This window comes from Heptranchias perlo, chromosome 9, assembly GCF_035084215.1.
Source record: "Heptranchias perlo isolate sHepPer1 chromosome 9, sHepPer1.hap1, whole genome shotgun sequence".
NCBI lineage: Eukaryota > Metazoa > Chordata > Chondrichthyes > Hexanchiformes > Hexanchidae > Heptranchias > Heptranchias perlo.
The window spans coordinates 49,408,950-49,429,891 of record NC_090333.1 but is presented as its reverse complement, the minus strand read 5'-3'; the positions used below and the strand labels follow the sequence as shown (position 1 = coordinate 49,429,891).

At 40.2% G+C, this 20,942-nt stretch overlaps 1 protein-coding gene across 3 annotated transcripts in view; it reads left to right on the top strand.

Moving 5' to 3' along the window:
• pde4ba (phosphodiesterase 4B, cAMP-specific a) overlaps nucleotides 1-18,849 on the top strand; it is a 557,078-nt gene extending 538,229 nt beyond the window's left edge. For all 3 annotated transcript variants that reach the window (XM_067990377.1, XM_067990378.1, XM_067990379.1), the window contains 8 exons: nucleotides 1,590-1,768; nucleotides 3,315-3,413; nucleotides 3,659-3,823; nucleotides 9,593-9,692; nucleotides 12,486-12,640; nucleotides 12,766-12,888; nucleotides 14,080-14,262; nucleotides 15,287-18,849. In XM_067990377.1, coding sequence (XP_067846478.1) covers nucleotides 1,590-1,768; nucleotides 3,315-3,413; nucleotides 3,659-3,823; nucleotides 9,593-9,692; nucleotides 12,486-12,640; nucleotides 12,766-12,888; nucleotides 14,080-14,262; nucleotides 15,287-15,676 — 1,394 coding nt within the window. In that variant the 3' untranslated portion in view covers nucleotides 15,677-18,849. The remainder of the gene's footprint in view (nucleotides 1-1,589; nucleotides 1,769-3,314; nucleotides 3,414-3,658; nucleotides 3,824-9,592; nucleotides 9,693-12,485; nucleotides 12,641-12,765; nucleotides 12,889-14,079; nucleotides 14,263-15,286) is intronic.
• The last annotated feature ends 2,093 nt before the right edge of the window (nucleotides 18,850-20,942 follow it).

Sequence of the window (20,942 nt, the reverse complement as noted above, 5' to 3'; positions counted from 1 at the left end):
AAGTTGAGCGGGTTGGTGGGTAGAGCCTATGAATTCTGGTGTATAAATCATTCTGGTTGATTAAACACAATGTAGTCCAAAGAATATAATGATCTGTCATCTAAGTAGTAGATGAAAAACAGCAGTTGGATGTCATCAATTCAATACGCGTCTAAAGAGAAACGATGGGCTCTGGTGTTGAATGTAAGATTTGTACAGATTCGGTAGGTATATTGTGTTAAAATGAGATAAAATGAAAACACTTTGAAAAAAGCCATCAGAAGAGGAAACCCCTGACTTAATTAATATGCCCGCTGCATTCCCTGGTCCACAGGGTGCCATTCTGAATGCTAATGAATATTAGGAGCTATATCAAAATATCCCTTTACTGTCTTGTCTTTAGTAAATAGTAATTCTTTAAAAAATGTTTTCATTAAGACGCATCTCAAGATTTTCAGCTGTAAGTAAATCAAATCCAGTTTTTAGTGGTGGAAATTCCTGAAATGGCATTTTCATCAGTTAGTGAAGTGACGATGTCATACTATTAGTATTTGCCACATAAACTGCAATTATTGCACAATAGAGAAGGGAAAGAAATGAATGATTGTTCTAATAGGACCCTTGCAAAGAAACTGTCAATCTTTCTTTTTTAAAAACAACTTTTTGTTGACTACTGATAAATCATTTAAGAAAAGTTGGCTTGTAAGGAAGTATCCCCAATTTGTTCTTTTCATCTTCTGAAGATGCTAAACAGACAAGAATACAGTTCTATAGATGCTGGCTATGCTCCTTACTTGAATGGCTATAGGTCGCATCATAGTCTTGCTGGATCCTGCTCTCAATCAATGTCCATTTTCTATCCAGGGTCACTAGATAATGAGCATGAGTGGGAACCATTGCTGATTTTTGCTTCTTAGTCTAGGGGCACTAAAGCCTGTTACCATCCTAGCTGAGATCACAAGATAAAAATGATTTGGCTCACTGGGCTGGAATGTGATGTCTCCAAAACTTGGATAGCTTGCTGTTACAGTATTGCCTGAAATGAAGAGAGACTACTTGGGCAAAGCACTGGAGAGAAGCTGGTGTCCATGGAAACTTAACACAAGTGAAGCTACCACCTTCAGCAGAGAAAATCAGAAAATAATGGAAAAGATTTTTTAAGAAGTTACTGGGACTATGTCACCCAAAACATTGATTTTGGAAAGGATGGGCAATATGATCCAACGTGAATCCTGTGGTATTAATGAGGGTAAAATTCAACTTTGGCAGGGGTCACCCAATATACATCCGCCTGATTTTCCTGTCAGGATAATTGGGCGGGGTGTGTAATGGGCAGTCGATCCGCTACCACCTGTTTTGCCTCCCTGCCAAAGTTAAATTTTACTCCAGGAAATCTGAACTTTCTTATTGTATCTATGCTGATTCTGGGCCCGCTTAATATTTTTGCTTCCAGTGCAGCTTGCAAATCTGACTGCACTTTTACTCTTCGCCTCTTACCTAACTTGTCTCTTCTGAAAGAAAAGTTACAAATATTTTTTTATAATATTTTTTTATATTTGAATTCCTAATTTATTCCAAATTGTCTCTAATGCTGTATTCCTTCCTGACAGACAAGCAGAATGATGTGGAGATGCCCTCCCCAACACAGAAGGAAAGAGACAAGAAGAAAAAGCAGCAACTCATGACACAGATCAGTGGAGTGAAAAAACTGATGCACAGTTCCAGCCTCACACACTCAAGCATCCCCCGATTTGCTGTCACAACTGATATGGAAGAGCTTCTTTCCAAGGTACATAGTAAACCTCCATTTGCAGTTTTACAATATCTGCAATAATGTTTATAAACAGGCCTCCTTTTATTATATTTCTCCCCTTCTCTGACGCATGCAAGGTTATGGAACCACAGGTGGCAAGTGCCCTCCAATGCCTTACCCAAGTAACCAATCTTCACATGCAAGCTTGGACAGTGATTGTCAGTAAACAATTTGACAGTGGTGGACATCACAGTTGAGCCTGATCCTGTCCTGACCAAACATCCACATGCCGCTTTCCAGCAGCTGTCATTAAGTAGCAATCAGGAGAGGGAATCTTGGCTGAATTTTTCCCCTTTTTAGCCCAAGGCTCTGAAGCCAACAGTAACGCCCAAGCACTGCACTAGTTCAGATTAGTTGAGTTAGCAAAGAACTGAAATTGAGCCTGGAGACTTACTGGTCTGCATGACTCAGTTTCACATTGGCCAATGCTTTCAATAACAATCGTCAGAGGAGCAAATGGGCTCTTTCACAATGAAGGCATTGGGACGGGTGTTGCTCATGCTAATAATGTACAACAATGTATAAACAACAAACTGACTTCAGAAAAGATGGACAATATGCCCCACCATCAGTCTTGTGGTATTAGTCAGTCATAATTTTCTTATAACTATGCTGATTCTGGATCCCATTTGATATTTTTGTTTCCAATGCAGCTTGGAAATCTGACTCAGCCTCTATTCTTCATCTCTTGAAGCTCAAAATCAAGGATGATGAAGGCCAACAGGCATTGATGACCATCAACTGTAGAATAAGACTGCCGCAAAGCATCTGCTTTTTGGCACCTAATTTGGCTTTTTTGAGGTGAATGGGCATAGCTGCGGTTTTGAGATTGCAATGATATGGAAGGAAAGTCAGTAAATCAAAGAGGCATTTAATTTCTCTTAAGGAGGTAAAATGGAGGGCGCGTGGAGGGGGATCTCCTGAACAATTTGATAAATAAATATAAATATAGCAATAAGGACAAGGCAGGTCCAAGATTTTAGTTCCTGGAGTGCCAGTAGCAGGAGCTAAAGATGGATTAATGGCATCCACGTCAAAGCTGAGGTGCATTGGTCTTTTCTGTTTTCCAATAAGATGATCAAATGTTCTTTTAGTTCCTGGTGAATGAATTAGCTAAACCTAGCCAAAGTAGCAATGAAAGTGCTACCGTTGGTCTCAGCAACTTGGCCAAAGGACGGAAAAATCAAGGTTCCCACTCGTGATCCTTATCCAGCATCTCCTGCTGGAAAGTGGATGTTGTGTGTGAATAAAGGATTTGACTTGTCTGCTTTTCCCCACCCCATGCTCATGTAACCTATCAACATTCACAATCTGCACTCATACATGAGTTGCAAGACTAATCTCAGTAGCAAATCACCTCAAAACAACTATATTCCCATTACAGAAATGTAATCGTTACAGTAAAATGTATTGGATAAAAACTGGGGAATTTTGTGTCGCGATGCAATATTTCAATATGAAGTTTAATAATTATTCCAGACATTTGCTAGTATAATTGTTGCATTTCACCTTGTCTTTGCAGGAGCTGGATGACCTGAATAAGTGGGGCCTTAATATATTTAAAGTGGCAGAGTTTTCAAACAATAGACCACTCACCTGCATTATGTACACCATCTTCCAGGTTAGTGGGATCAAGTGGGCAGAGAATACTGATTATTTCTGGTCTGATTGCCACCAACTTTAGGATATGATATTTCATTGCACTGGTTAATAAAATATAAGACAGATCATTTTCTGCACAAGAAAAAGTTCAATGAACTGTAGCACAATATGAATTTTAATTTTTTTTAATTGATTCCAACTTGACATGCAAATGCTTTCTATACAAATTAGTAAAATCTGCAATTTGCAAATGACTTTCAACAGGAGAGGGATTTGCTGAAGACATTTAGGATCCCTGTAGACACATTTGTAACGTACATCATGACCCTGGAAGACCACTACCACGGGGATGTGGCCTACCATAACAGCCTGCATGCTGCTGATGTTGCACAATCTACGCACATTCTTCTTTCCACTCCAGCTCTAGACGTAAGTAAACCTTAAAGACTAAGAAAGAATGAATTTCCATTTATGTAGGGGCTTTCATAACCCTCGGATGTCCCAAAGTGTTTCACAGCCAATGAAGCATTTTTGAAGTGTAATGTATAGAATCAGGACTGAACAATTTTGTTTCCAAATCCTCTTTCACTTCCCCAAATTCTCAATATGTTGAAATCAACAATTGTTGTAACTTCTCTTATAACTCTTTCCCAGGACCACAAGACTGTAAAACTACTTACCCTCCCTCTGTCTCCCATTCTTCCTATAATGTACAGGCTATAAAACCCTAGCTTAGCATCACTTAGGCACTACTTCTTGCTTTACTTCATCTCTTCTACAGGTGTCAGCTTGGCTCAGTGGTAGCACTCTCAAGTCAAAAGCCTCACAAAATACTAGTCTGACATTTCAGTGGAATGCTGCATTATTGGTTGTAGGTTGTTTCAATATTCAGGTGGATGTAACTGATCCAATGGCACTTTTTTGAAGAAAAGTAGGGAGTTCTCCAAGTGTCTTGGCCAACTTCCAACCAACACCACCAAAATAGATGAACCAATCATTTATCGCCTTGCTGTTTGTGGGACCTTGCTGGGTGAAAATTGGCCACTCTGTTTGCCTACAAAACAATAGTGACTACATTTCAAAAGTAATTAATTGGCTGTGAAACACTTTGGGATAAAGGATCTGAAAAGTGCTTTATAAATGCAACTTTTTTTTTACTATTTAAACCTTGCTGTTGTCCTACATTATGTAGTTTTGTGCTTTTTTAAGTTGGGTTTTCTTAAATTGAGTAACCTAATTGATATCTTCGACATTGGAAATGTACCTTTTTGGAATGTAAGGACTGTGAATGATTGCTTTCATTGGTTTGGATTTCACCACTGGCTTTTTTTTATTCATTTATGAGATGTGGGAGTCGCTGGTGAGGCCAGCATTTATTGCCCATCTCTAATTGCCCTTGAGAAGGTGGTGGTGAGTCGCCTTCTTGAACCGCTGCAATCCGTGTGGTGGAGGTTCTCCCACAGTGCTGTTAGGTAGGGAGTTCCAGGAATTTAACCCAGCAACGATGATGGAACAGCGATATATTTCTAAGTCAGATGGTGTGTGACATGGAGGGGATCGTGCAGGTGGTGTTTCCATGCGCCTTCTGCCCTTGTCCTTCTAGGTAGTAGTGGTTGCGGGTTTGGGAGGTGCTGTTGAAGAAGCCTTGGTGAGTTGCTGCAGTGCATCCTGTGGATGGGACACACTGCAGCCACAGTGCGCTGGTGGTGGAGGAAGTGAATGTTTAGGGTGGTGGACAGGGTGCCAATCAAGCGGGCTGCTTTGTCCTGGATGTTATCGAGCTTCTTAAGTGTTGTTGGAGCTGCACTCATCCAGGCAAGTGGAGAGTATTCCATCACACTCCTGATTTGTGCCTTGTAGATGATGGAAAGGCTTTGAGGAGTCAGGAGGTGAGCCACTCACCGTAGAATACCCAGCCTCTGACCTGCTCTTGTAGCCACTGTATTTATATGGCTGATCCAGTTTAATTTCTGGCTTATCAAAGGAGAACTCTCTTTTGTCACCAGAGAGAAGGAATAGCCTAACAGTATTGATGTCACTGTAATATCATGCACAACTGATGCAATTATGTTTTCCTGACCCAATGATGAATTTATTTATTCTTTTATTTTCTCACCTCCTTTCCTGAAGTAATGATTCATGCTAAAGGTTCAATTTCAAAGAGCTGGTGACTCTCTGATATGTTACCTAAGTGACTAGTCTTTGTGTGTAATCCTGGACAATGAGTGTGTTGGCAGGCCATTCAACTGTGAGCAGCATCACAACTAAGCCTGATCCTGACTATTCCAATCTTTACACACATTCCAATAGGAATTACTGGATAACAATCAGAATACAAATCCTGGTTGATATTTTCTCCTCCTATCCCAAGCCCAGGAACACTGAAGCTAATTGTTGTTCTCCCACTACTGACCTAACGTTGATCAGCTTATTTAACACAGAACAAGGATAGAACCTAAGACCTTCCCGGTCTGTATCGCTCGGCAACACCTAGGGTGCTGCATTTACTGACAGAGCTATTGAGCAAGACTTTGAGTGATGGATTTCAACATAACTTGCAATATTTTGTCAAATGTTGGGTAAATAAAAAAGTTTTGCCAAGTGCTTTTTCTAAATGAAACCAGTACCCCTTTATACAGCCAACTTGGAAATGGCAGGCTTCCATCACTCACTTCTAATCCAGTGGAATCATTTCCTCCAGCTAATAAGGACAGACAGACTGGAGACAGTCATCAATGTCGTCGTGGGACTCGGGTTTGTTTATCCAAGACTAGAAAATGTCAGACTTTACACATGAACTCCCGTGACTTAGAAAGCAAAGCTAGCTGGAACTAATGTTTGTGTGTGTCTGTGGGCACATTAAATAGATGCCTCCAAAGACCTTTAAATGAAAAGTGCACATAGTTTTTGAATTATTGCATTTTAAAGAATCTTTCAATAACAACTATACTACTGAACATGGCATTACAGCTGAAAAACACCATGAATGCTAGAAATCTGAAATAAAAGTAGAAAATGCTGGAAACACACAGCAGGCTGATCAGCATCTGAAAGAGAATCAATTAACATTTCATTTGGGATCCTTGATATTTAATTCTAATAAAGGGTTCCACATAAAATGTTAACCGATGATTCTATTTCAGTACCTGTCCTGCTTCTGTAGGATCTGTTTCCTGCTTCTTTACTGGGAATTTTCATACTACACTGAACTAGCACCGATTCATTCCTCCTGGCTCTAAATTCTGCTCCCTTGCTGCTGAATGATCTGTGTTTTGCTGCTTTCCACTAACTCCACTCGTCCTTCAGAACACCTCCAACACTCTTTGGGTTGGACTGGCTCCTCATACTCCTACAGCTGTATCTTGGACCAGCTCTCTTATCTGCACTAATCCTGTAGATTTACCTTTCAACCTCTCCTGGCTCCCTGGACTTCATTGTTCTTGTTTCTTGGATTTCACTCTCACTGCTCCTCACTTCTCTGCTGGTATGACGGATCCTTGGGGTGCACTGCTAACACCTGAGGCCTCTATGGACCTCTACTGGACCCCTGAATCAAACTCTGCTGGCTCATGGTTAACTCTCCATTCCTCCTTGGCCCTCTGATTCCACTGGACAACCTCCAGCAGCGCGCCCACTGGTACTGTGCCTCTTGAGTGGCTTATGGATCCATTTCCTCTACACAGCTGTCTCCGAACGTGGACACTGGTTCGTGGATGCTCCAAGCTGACTCCACCCTGTCTACAAGTCAACTTCATCTTATCATAGGACCTCAAACTTTAACTTTCGGTCTCTTTTATACCGTCTCTTCCCTGTCCACTGTTTATGACCAGGATATGTTCCCTCTAATCTGTCATATGCCTGTATAACCCGAATTCCCTCTGTGTCCATTTGTGTGCGCATATAGGCTGCCACAACAGATCTGAGTGCCCCCCCCCACCCCCCAACCAATCCATTACTACTTCTCTGCTTTCCTACTCTCCTGCCGCTATCTCGAGCTTGAATCACCCTTGCATAAGTCCACACCTACCCCTTGTCTTAAAAGTCTGCAAAGGGCCCATCAAAGTATCCCATCACTGCCTATTATAAGCACCAACCCCAACTGCCCCATCCTCCTCTCTCACTAAGCTTCCCAGCCAGTGCACCCACAGTAACCTCACCAACCTCCTTCTCATGCTGCTCACTCCACCCACTACTATCTCCTTGGGCTCTGTCAGTGGATCATCAATCACTACCCCTCTCTGCATTTCCCTCCCGCTGTTCACTCTTGAACAAGGCCCTTGACAGTGGATGATTGAATTGACATCCTGGCTTTGACTGAAACTTGGCCCATGGGTGGTGACATTTTGCACCTCACTGAATCCTCCCTGCTTGGCTATACTTTCCACCACCTGTCCCGTCCAAACTGCTGCGGTGCTGGTATGGCTCTTAGCACCAAATTACACTTTAGTCTCCTTCCATTACACTTCTGGTAGCTTCTCCTCCTTCATGTGCCTCACCTTGTTCTACCTCCCTTGCCTCTCCTTTAAAATCCTCATTCTCTACCACCCCTGCAAGCCCCACCCCAAGTTTCTTGCTGAGATTTCCTCCCTCTGCACTGTTACCTCTGGATCTATCCTTGGCCCCCTCCTCTTCCTCATCTATATGCTGCTCCTTGGCAACATCATCCTAAGACCTGTGTCACATTTCACGTTGGCGACCTCTGCATTGTCTCTCTCAACCCCTCCGCTGCCTCTGTGTTGTCAGGCTGCTTGTTCAACATCCGGTGTTGGATGAGCTGCAATTTTCCGCAGTTAAACATTGTGAAGACTGAAGCCATCATCTCCCCATTCCACCACAAGCTCTGTACTCTCATCACCGATTCCATCCTCCTCCCCGGCCACTGTCTCGGGTTGAACCCAATTGTTCGCAACCTTGGCATCTTATTTTACTCCAAGCTGAGCTTCTAACCCCATATCCTCTCCATCACAAAAAACACTTACTTCCACCTCTGTAACATCACGCATCTCCACCTCTGCCTCAGGCGATCTGCTGGCATCTTTTCCTGTGTCTCCTCCAGAGTCAACTATTCCAATACTCTGTTGGCCAGCCTCCTATCCTGCACCCTCTATAAACTTCAGCTCATCCAAAACTCTCCAAATATGCTGCCCATATCCAATCCCGCACCAAGTCCCGTTCATCCATTACCCTGTGCTTGCTGATCTACATTGGCTCCTTGACCCCCAACGCTTTAAATTTAAAATTCTCGTTTCCGTGTTTAAATCTCTTCATGACCTCATCCCTCCATATCATTGTAACCTCCTCCAGCGCTACAATTCTCCAAGAACTCTGCGTTCCTCAACTCTAGCCTCTTGTGCATCCTGCATTCCCTTTGCCCCGCCATTAGCAGCTAGGGCCTAAGCTCTGGAATTCTCTCACTAAACCTCTCCATCTCCCTCTCCTCCTTAATACCAACTTTTTTGACTAAGCTTATAGTCGCCCCTTCTAATATCTCCTTCTTTGGCTCAGCCTCGAATTTTGTCTTCTGGTAAGTGCCTTGCAACATTTCTGTATGCTAAAAGCTTTATATAAATGTAAGTTGTTTGTTTTTCATCCAAATTATGTGGCATTCTAGGGCCTAATGGATATGAAAACAACACATATTGTTATATGGGTCATTTTACTGGGATTTGTTCAGGTCAGCTGATAGCATTGTTTTTTTTTAATTTGAGGGTACCATCCTCTTTATTTTACTCCATGATTTTTCTTCTCTGGCCTTCCTGGACTAGACAGGAACCAGGCCTCCACCAGTGCCTCTCTGAGTTGACTGAGGAAGTGCATAAAAATATTTCCCAGGGATGGCTCTCCCTCAGGTATTTCCTCCATCTATGTGGGGAAACATCTGGCGGCTAGTTGGTGCTTTCCCAGGACAGTGCACCTGAGATCAGGGATTGAGTAGAACAGGCAATCAAAATTCCTCTCCTCCACAGCTCTAGTCTTGCACATTAGCACTGAAGCACCCCCATGTGCCTTTCCCTTTATTCTTCAGTTTATAACGGTTTGAATTTACTTGCAGTAAATATAGCAAGTACTCTTCCACAAAGAGACCTTTGCAAAGTAGTATTTGAAGAGCAAGAAGTTAAGGATTCTTCTTGGTTGATGTGCAGTTAATTTTATCTTTTGAGGTTCATTCATGTTTGTTTGATGTTTCTCTTTTTCCAGGCAGTCTTCACAGACCTCGAGATTCTTGCTGCAATTTTTGCAGCCGCAATCCATGATGTGGATCATCCTGGCGTCTCCAATCAATTTTTAATAAACACCAGTAAGTGCTGTAGTTATCAAATGGATGACCATCAATTTCATAACGAAAGTTTATTTTGTACTCATTTTTATTTTTATGTATTTTTCTCTCTTTTGGAAGTTATTTTCTCCTGCTATCATCGATTTGATTCCTGATTGGACTTAAAATTTCTACAACGCACTATGAGTCCTTTCTTTTTTTCTTTACTTGCATATTTTACCCAGTCTCCTCCTCTCCTGAAAACATTGACTCCTTGCTGGAGTACAATTCCACAGGCATCAGGTGACTTTTCTGAAGTGACCATTCTTCATGTATGAGCCTTGACCGAGTGTCACCTGCAGGGAGCATCACGGCTAAGCCTGATCCTATCCTCACCCAACGTCACCACCTGCATTGGTAATCTTCCCCAACAAGGTTGAATGGCCTCCTGACTTTCACTGTCTAGGCTCACATATATAGAATAATCATTTTGGCAAGGGATGGCTGGTGCAAGTGGAACCAGACTCCAGAGTAGATCAGCACTTTCAGGAGAGGAGGAGAGAATATATTGTGGAAAACAATACCATTTAATGTTCTATTTATCATGTGCTATGTTTTTCACAAATAGGGTGAATGTTGGTCAGGGTGGGTTGCATAAAATAAATCGCTCATGTGTCAACTGATAGAACTGACTCATGCCTGTGGTGCGATAACTCTCACCTGCAGTGTGTTCAAAGGGTGCAATTTGAGCCAGTGCTTCAGGTCAGGAATGCATTTATTAAATTTTTTCTGCTAATTTTTTCCACTCGCCCTTTATTCAGAAGGCGTGACGACTCACTGGGCTACAGTTCAATGGGCACTGGACCTTCTCTCCATTACTTTGCCCAATTGACATTATGCACACGTGAGCCTTCATTGTGAGTGTTGACAAGTTATTTGATTCTTCTCCCCTTAGCCCAGGAGTACTGAGGCTAATTTTAGCTGAGATCAGCCATTTCAGCACAGAACAGAAATCAAACTTGGGACTTCCCTCATCAGTATTGCTGAGGTACTCACTGGAAAATTATACTGAGCTTCGGGAAAGCAGAAATTTGTTTTAAAAGCAGAAATTTATTTTTCCAGTTGTGTGAAATCACAGTGACTGTGATCTCAGCAGTATTTTGGCCTCATGTGGTTGTGTGAGAGATACTAAATGTTAACGTACTATGTTGCCACATCATTTGATTGTCACATATCTAAAATTAACTGCCCCACCATAATTTACATCATATTCAGAGCAATCTTTGATGCCATTTTTGGAGCGATGCAGCCGGGAAATCTTCCAATATCCAGTTTTGGACTTGACAAAAGATAACAAATCTCCCCTCAAACCCATAAGAAAACTTAAGATACATGGAATGAGCAAAGGCCATTGAACTGGTAACATAAACCATGTACAATCTACCCCATCATGGATACAAACATCCAGTCCATAAATCATTGCACCAATGTGCATTGTCACCACTACATCATGTTCTTTTAAGTAGTAAAATAAGTTCTGATCACTACATAGTGTGTAGATTTGGTTACATTTTTCATGATGATTGAAAAGCATATGAAGAACAGAAAAATCTTGAACAGTTTTAAAAATCATGAAACCCATTAACTTCTGGAGAATTGTTGATTTCTCAAAAAAAGATCTTAATTGGGATCATTTATGTGTCACACCTACACAGTTGCCAGTTATGTGTTTGTGTATTCCTGTTTCTCTATTTCAGTTCTCTCTGTTTCAACACCTGGTGGGTGCAGTGACTCATTTTGTGTAGGTGGATTGAGCAAGCAGAATACAAATCTCCAAGTTAGATCCAAGTGGGTTCAGTTTATAAAGGAATCTGTTAAGATTCATCATCTTTATGTTTGCATTGGTGTTTCAATCCAGTTCTGAACTAAAATCAAGCAGTATTTCCAATAAATTATGTTTTTTTTTGTCCCTCATTAAATTGCATCAATGCAGAGGGAATTTCATCCCCGCTTCTCTTCCTAACGGTGCTAATTCTGAGGTACAGAGCCTGTTGAGATGCCAGTCACCCTTCAGTACCCTGCCCGATTGTTTACATGTGAGGCTAGAAAGTTAATATCAACAAGCTTATTTGGCACTAGAAAGCCTGATCCTGCCTCACCCAACATCCAAATTTGCACTTTCCAGCACGGTAGTTATCAGGAGTGGGAGCTGCAAACCCCCACCCCCGCTCTTAACCCTGAGGCCATTTATAGCACACCTACCACCATCCAGTGAGATCAGCTCTCTTAGCACAGGCTGGGAATCAAACCTCAAACCTTCCTACATTGTATGGCTCAATGTTGATTGAGCTTTTTGAGTATATAACTATTTCTACATCTCGAGTTGTGCTGATATCACAGAATATGCAAATAGACTGAACATCTGAAGTATTAAAAAAAATAATATTTTTTCCAAGATAAATCTATTTTCCCCCCCACCAGGTATCATTAGACCATGCACGTCTTGAAGCTGAAAGGCTGTGTGTGAGATCTGCCCAGAGACTCTGGTTAGTGCTGCTTTACAGCCAACAGTTAGGAAGCATATAACAATAAGTCTGACTTTCCTTCTCCCCCATGGAGCAGAGTTCGGGTGCCTCTTGTAAATTCAGTGGAGGGGGAGGGGCAGAATTGTACTTGCGTCACTCCATCTGTAATGTGGCATGCCAGTGCTTTAATGCGCTGCACTGATTCCTTCAACAAAACATGTTACCTAATTCATTTAGAATCAACAACAGATGGGGCTTTTCAGCTTCTTTTCACCATATACACTGTGTTTTCTTTTTCCTGTTATTTCAGATTCCGAGTTAGCACTGATGTACAACGATGAGTCTGTGTTAGAAAACCACCACCTGGCTGTAGGTTTTAAACTGCTGCAGGAAGACTCCTGTGACATTTTTCAGAATCTCACCAAGAAACAGCGGCAGATGCTGAGGAGGATGGTCATTGATATGGTAAGCAAGCAGGTCTTTGGACTCAGTGCTGAAAGCTGACATATAAAAAGGTCTTTGTGTTTTATTGAGGAGATCTGAAACTTATATTAATTTGTTCAAATGTTCAATATTCTTCTGCCCTCTAGGTGTTAGCCACTGACATGTCAAAACACATGACCTTATTAGCAGACCTCAAGACCATGGTGGAAACAAAAAAAGTGACAAGTTCGGGCGTTTTACTACTTGACAATTACACAGATAGAATACAGGTGTGTACCATGATGCACAGTACTCAGGATGCTTGTGCTATAAAGAAGATTCCCATTCCAGCAAAATGAGTTGATTTGTTGCGCCCCGGCAGCCAATGTGGATTTAAATAATGAGCTTTTAACCTGGTTGTAAAGTAGACTTGTAAGTCCATTTTCAGCAAATGAAATGTCTTTTTTAAAATTTCCTACCTCTGAAATGGAAGTTGAAACCAGAAGAACAGGAAAGTAGAGGAATAAAAATTAGGAAATTATAAAAAGATAGCTTTCAGTAGGTTAAAATAAGTAAAATAAAGTTTTAAACAATAAAAATTGGACCCATAGAGGTAGAAAGATATAATGACAAAGCAAGCAGAATTAACGTGTAATTGATCTACTTGTTGTTGAAATTGCATTTTTAATGCTTATTTTAGTAATTTACATGATAAAACTAACCCTGATTTTTGAGCAGATTTATTTTTAGTTCTTATATCAGTGTCACAGTGTAAGGGCTGAAAACTAACGAAACTGGCAGCCCAGGGAGAAACATCCTTACTAGTTCTCCCAGGACTGCCCAGTTCCTAGGCATAAAGCTGAAGTAAAAAGGGAGAAGACCTGGATTGCTGGATCTCCACTCCTTTTTTACATTGCCCCAGGATTTCTGGGGTTTACCAGGTGTGGGGACAGGACCGGGGGTCACAAAGCATGCCAGCATAGGGGTGCCTAGAAAACACGGCACTGTGGACTTGTCCCCGGCGACTGAAGGGTGCACGAGGTCCCTGAGTCAAGCTAAAGATTTCATTCCAGGTCAGGATCACAATTTGTTTTGTCTCTTTCCCTCCCACCAAGATGTTGAACATCAAATCAGGACCTTCTGACTAGCAATTTCCATCAGCAGCAGGTTCCAATGTCTGAGACATGGCACATAACTGGAAGCCTGAGAGGCCAGCAGCTCCACCTTGCATTCCTGCTCCTTCCACTTCCGATAGGCCCAGCCAGGGGAGAGCCTGTGCTAACGGTGCTCCTGGCCCGGGACAGGAAATCCCAGTGATCCTGAATAGGGCTGATCAGGAGTTTTGAGTGTCTTGCTCCTGTCTAGCATTGTAGCAGAGGAGGTCCAGGGAAACCTGCCTATAATGATATGTGTTGTTACGAGATAATTCTGTGATATATTTCGGAAGCTTCTAAACAAGCCCCCTGTTACTTTGCTTCCAGGTTCTTCGTAACATGGTGCACTGTGCCGATCTGAGCAATCCCACAAAGTCCCTGGAACTGTACAGGCAGTGGACAGATCGAATCATGGACGAATTCTTTCACCAGGGAGACAAGGAACGGGAACGAGGCATGGAAATCAGCCCAATGTGTGACAAGCACACAGCAATAGTTGAAAAATCCCAGGTAGGTGATAATTATTATCGTTGTCAAGCAGAGTCTGAAAATACTTCATGTGCAGTTTTATTATTAGCATAACTTCCTTGCTTTTGTACTCTATGCCTCTATTTATGAAGCCAAGGATCCCATATGCTTTTTTTTAAAAAAAAGCTTTATCAACTTGTCCCACCATCTTCAAAGATTTGTGTATCTGCACCCCCTTCAATATTGTACCATTTAGTTTATATTGTCTCTCCTTCCTTCCTTCTAAAATGCATTGCTTCACACTTCTCTGCATTAAATTTCATCTGCCATGTGTCTGCCCATTTCACTAGTCTGTCTATGTCCTTCTGAAGTCTATTACTATCCTCCTCACTATTTCCTACATTTCCAAGTTTTGTGTCATGTGCAAACTTTGAAATTGTGCCCCCTATACCCAAGTCCAGGTCATTAATGTATATCAAAAAGAACAGTGGTCCTAATACCGACCCCTGGGGGACACCACTATATACTTCCCTCCAGTCTGAAAAACACTTGTTCACCACTAATCTCTGCTTTCTGTGTTATAGTGAGAAGATGGGTTAGATTTCATTGATTTATGTAAAGGAGGCAGGCTTGTTTTGTCTTCAGGGTCTTTTCCTGTTCTTAAAAAAAAATCTTAAGTTGTTATCTGTACATTTGACCTCTTTCTGTTTTCCCTGCCCCATTTGGTCATTCCTGTAAAGGATGCTCTTGCCTGAACATGTCAGTTCTGATGATGAATTCCAACTACAACAATAAGCTAGCATTCTCTTTCCCAAGCTGATAGACCTGCATTTCCAGCCTTTACTATGTTTTTTATTTTACACTTTAATCAAATGGTTTAAATACACATAATGTATAATCAAAGTCCAGTGAATATAAGAATAACCTGCAGTTGCTACACTGATTCTTTTTTTGTGAATATTTCTATAATTTATATAGTTGTGAAAAATATGGGATTAATTATATTTTAATTGGATAGTTAGACACTGTTGTAAATATTTTTTTTAATATCAATCTTTTTGCCTAGGTTGGATTCATTGACTATATTGCACATCCTTTATGGGAAACATGGGCTGACCTTGTTCATCCTGATGCTCAGGATATACTAGACACATTGGAGGACAATAGGAATTGGTATCAGAGCATGATCCCCCAGAGCCCATCCCCTTCCCCCGATGAGCAAGAAAAGGAAGGACAGTATTCTACTGAAAAATTCCAGTTTGAACTCACGCTGGAAGAAGATGAAGATTCAGAAGGGACCGAGAAAGAGGAAACGAGTCAAGGGGAAGAGGACAGCAGTTGTCAGAGTTGTGAAACAAAGATATTTGTTGCACTGGAGTCGGAAAGCCAGGAGACTGAGGTGGAAGAGACACAAGCAGATCCCTTCGCTGAAGACACATCTCCTGTAGATACGTAAATTCTCTACAAAAGTGGTCATTTCTTATTGTCACGTGCACAAATTATCTGTAGGGGAAAAACCTATGATGTGGGTTTTAAACCCAAGGTAGACTTCTGCAAACAAAAGCTTACCACTCTGGTTCAGATGATGAACTAACATTGACGGCAAGATTGAAGGGCCAAAGGTAGATGAAACATTTAGGAGTTTTGAAGTATGCGCTTAATTGCAAGCCATATTTATTTGAAACTGGTGGACAAAAGCCGTCCAAGATTTAACTGGAGATGAGCATGCAAATGAATGACACAACACTGAGAGATTTTGTACTGCAAGACACTGAAACTGTATGCCAGTCTCAACAATATGAACTAGCTTTTCATGTAGGAAACTGTTCTCTGTTCAGTAAATGATGTCTTAGGACTGTGTGCCTTTTGAAAAATGTTTTTGTCCTTCCGAAAGTGTTTTATTTAATTGAACACAATTTACTAAAGTCCTAACAAAACTTTTCTATATAAAAAGAACAGTGGCATGAACAAATCCATTTATAATTCTTTTCAAAATTAAAAGAAATAAGAATTAAGTCTTCCGGTTCCCTACATAGACAGAATGGCAATACCTTACAGTTAGCTACAAACTGCTTTTAAAAATCTATTCTTTGGTGCATCTTTACCGTGAAAGTTAAAAAGGGACAAACAGTTCATAGCCTATTTTAAAAGTATCCCAAAAAAATTTTTAGTAGTAAAACATTTTCCTTTTTATATCTCACTTTTTTAAAAATACCATTTTTGGGAAATTTTAAGTACCTGCTTAATGAAAGTTTGATGATATAACAACAGTGTGAAGAAATTGTCCCTTTGAAATGCAATTAAATGGTAAGTGATAGTCCCAAGTCACTACCTGTTCTGTAGTTTAAAAAGATATAGGTGAGGAGATTGGGTGGTTCATTAGGTTTGAACACAACTTTTCACCTTTGGGGCATGAGTTTGAATCCAGCTCAGACTGATGGGTTGAAAGTCTCCTCTCTCTGCTGGGTTCTATGTGATGAGAATTTGGAGCGGTCTCAACTCTGCCAGGGATCTACAGCACAAAATTGCTTACAAGTCTAGAGTTTTGAGTCTAAATTGGTAACATCACTCTGAGAGGCCAAAGAGATAGCTGGTTTTCGAAGTGGAAAGAGTCTCTCAAGATCATATAGATGAGGGAGGCCTCTCAACCATCCAGAATAATAAAAAATTACATTCCCCCTATCATGTCATTCAACTTTGTCTCAAAGATTCATATTAGTGCAGGTGAGAATGTTCTTTTGAGGCCATGGTTAAGGCCTGCTGTGGAAGCAAAGTAAAGGGAGCTTTCCAATGCATCTGGCCTGTTTTATACCTGCTTAGAAATGTTTAATGATAATACTGGGTACCTGAAATTGGATAGTGTTTACATTTTCCAGAACTGGGGTCCCTATCTTGATAAATTCAAAAATATCAATCAAAAAGAAAAGGTAGAGACAATATGCTGCTTCTACATTCTATATATCAAATGAACTAAACCCAACCACCGAGGTCCATATTTGCATTATATTACTTTTCTCACATTTCTCTACTACTACTTAATCCTCTGCTGGAAACATTCTGCAATGGAATTTATGTGTTGCCATGACAATTTCCAGCTTTGCAAAATGGATAAATCACTGAGAGCTGCCACTTCCTCAATGTAAAGACACCATTTTCACTAAAAATTTCTAGTGTAACCTATCAGCTATTTTGTTCCAGTTCATTAGTTGGCATAACATTTCTTAATTCCTCTAGGACAGAATTTCTTGTTTTTCTAAATCATAAACATATGCTGGAAAGTTGTTCATTAGTAATACTTATTAACTATAGATATTAATATGGTGAAACAAATTATTCTTGTAATGTCATTTTGATTCAATTAACAAGTCCAACGTCTGATATTTATCACTGGGTGGAGGAATATAGTGAATAATTTTTCTTCAAAATGAAAGCTACAGGATAGGAGGAGGTTTCAGCTCTTCGATTTCATACATTTTCATGACTATACCTCTTAAACAGACTGATATTTCAGCATATGTACATTGTATGATCTGTGGTAGTCCAGGAACCCAAACCACCCTGTTACTATTAATGTTAGACACGATCATCTACATTTTTAAAATGCCTCTTCAAAGGGAAATATAATCCACTGGATAGTCACAGAATTAGAGCCAATTAGTAGACTCATCAATGCCTCGCAGTCACGCCTTGTTCCTCTGTTGTTTATACTTTAAAACCACTGGCACCACAGCCCATTATTCCTGTTCATGACATCACAGTAGAAAACAAACAAAATATCTACTGCAGGCTGCTTCTAACCAACAGTTTTAAAACATAAAACATGGCAACAAGCGTTTATATTGAGAGACACTAGTGAGCATTTAGATATCTCTAGGTGTATCACGTAGGACAATGAGACTATTCACTTGAATGCACCTTCCCTTTAATTTATTTAAATGTGTTTAAATTCTTTTTTGTCGGTTTATATTTTTTGTGCCATCCTTTGTACAACACTGCAAACCACATTCTTAGAACATGTCCTTTTATATTTAGAACCGTGTATTTATAACATGTACATACTGTAATGTTTATTGTAAATTATTAATTTATACATTAACATTGCCTGTAAAGTGGTGGTGTTACTGTGTAGAATATTCCAGGTGAGCGTTCCCTTCTCCTTACCATTGTTTTTTATTATTGTGTAATATAGAATAACCTGAACAGTAGTGATAAAGAGACATATGGAACCCAGAGATCACAGATATTTGTGTCAAGGTTTTTTCAGTTATCTAAAGTAATCCACCACAGATTACCATCTAAAACTATTTAATGTGCAACTGTGAAGCAATGTCTGGAAAAACTGTTAGGAACTTAAAGCTACAAAACAAAAAAATAATTGCAGTCTGATGTCAGTATCTTGTAAACTACGTTTAAGCGTTTGGTCCAAATTGTGTTGAAAACAGTTCAGCAGAATGGAACGTCTGCATGAGTAATGGGTTTATATGTCTGTTAAACATTGCAATGTTTCAGGTGGAGATTTCCTTAATGTTTTCTGAGTCTCACACAATGTATGGTATAGTATTGTATATTGTGTTCAGAAACCTTTTAAGAGATTTTTATATGAAGCGATTAAACAAAAGCATGGGTATATTTTATGTTCCTTCAATTTTATTGCATTTTGGAAGTTATTAAATAGCACTATTGGTGCTTTTACACTCCATAAGTATAATGTTATGTATTTTCATTATTTTTTCCACCAGAATAAGGCTTTATTTGATTTGTCCATCTTCTATCTTAATGATAGTGACACATGGAGGGGTATGATTCCATGGGAACTCGCCTCCCTCCAGTAGCTCACCCAAGTGGCCATTCTTCATGTGAAACTAAACAGTGAGTGTCAGCAAGGTATTTGGCCGTGGGAGCATCATATCTGAGCCCAATTCAGATATCCACACACACACACGTTCCAGCAAGTGTCACTGGATAGTGATCAGGAGCAGGAAAGCCGGCTGATTTTTCCACACTCCAGCTCATTATTACTAATGGCATTTGTAACACCCTTACTTAAATCCTAACTAAGATCAGTTAATCAAGCAGTGACCAAAGATTGAAACTGGTGGTTCTAGTCTTTGTGGATTTACCAACTTAGCCATTGAGGAATTCTTTTCAACTACTTGGAAATATTCATCCTCTTTCCCCTCCAGTTACCTGTTCATGGAGGGTAGAAGTAGGCATGCACTCACACACAACAAAACACTGGAGATTTGAGGGCTTGCCACTGTAGGCACAGGCACACACACGATTCTCAGGCCCAGACAGGTTAGGATCAATGGAAGTGCAATCTTGTCTGTGAGCATGTGAAATAACAGTTATCAATATGCCTTAGGCTCAGAATCATCCACATTGATTTATGTTAATATACAAAAGCACGGAATGAGAAATGGCCATTTAGCACATTGGACAATATCTATTGACGTAATAGATAATTTGCATTCTTATAGATTGTACCCAACATATTTTATTTCCTAGGAAAAGTTCTACAGAAATTCTCCTCGTTAGCAATAGAGAATCAAGCTAAGCTGCACACTACTTACATTTACACCGCCATTATTCAAACCTGCCCAGTTGTTTTTCACACAACATTTCCATGGTCCCAGCAGCCCAGGAAACCACTGTGTGTCATGGAGCATTTGATCCTCTTTGTCTACATTCATCCCAATAAATTTTAATTCCAATACAAACCAGGCATTTTTCCAGCTTCTTTTTAAAGGAGTTTATTGACACAGCATTAACTGCTTTTGCTGGGAGTTTGTTCCACATAACCACTACCCAGGAGAGCTAAAGTTCTAGCAAAGAACTGTACGTGCACTGAATACCGAGATGGCAGAACAGAAACGAGAGAGAAGAAAAAGAACCATTGGAGGGAGTGTGGTACAAAAGGGAACGAAAGGAATTGACTCACTTCATCAGATGTGTAATGCACAGTGTGGTACTGTTGTAATATATAAGTTTGTGTTCGCAATTTTCCTCATAGTTAGCTCTTAATTTCTACCGTGCTATCAGAAAGAACCAGTGAGCAAGACATGAGTGATTCTCCAGGAAAAGGGAATGAAAGGCATCAGGTAAGTCACAACATGCCATTCTCATGCATCTTGTGAACAGAACATGTCCTCAGTTTTAATGAAAAAGACACATATCAGTCCTTGGCATTGAACAAGCTGTCTGTTCTTGTTCAGATTCTGAAGACTGGCAGATGATTCTTTTTGAACATCAATGAGAGACAGAGATAAATTTTAAGATGTAAATTAATGCATTGACTAATGGTATTCTGTCGAGTAAGAAGCTAGAAATTTGGTGAAACCACTTGTGTAATTGTGTGTTTCCCTACGGTTTGATAGGAGGACAGGTCACATGGATGATTTAAAGATTACTAATAATATTTAATTCATTAGGATGTGTCATTGAGGAAGTGTTGAAACAAAGCAGTGTTGTAGCACATTAAGACCCCGATGCCCTTTGTTGTTTTCTGAAAACAAGTTCGGTTCTGTGAATGTTTATAGGTTTGGGACTTCTCCAACCTTCAATAACATCAAAGTCCTTTTGAAGGAAGGGTGTCCAAAACTTCACTTAATGTTAGTGTGCTAATTATTGTATAAATGGTTAGTATGGTTACTTGCAGTAATACACTGAAAAGAAAAAAGAAATAATTTGCATTTATATAGCACCTTTCACGGCCTCAGGAC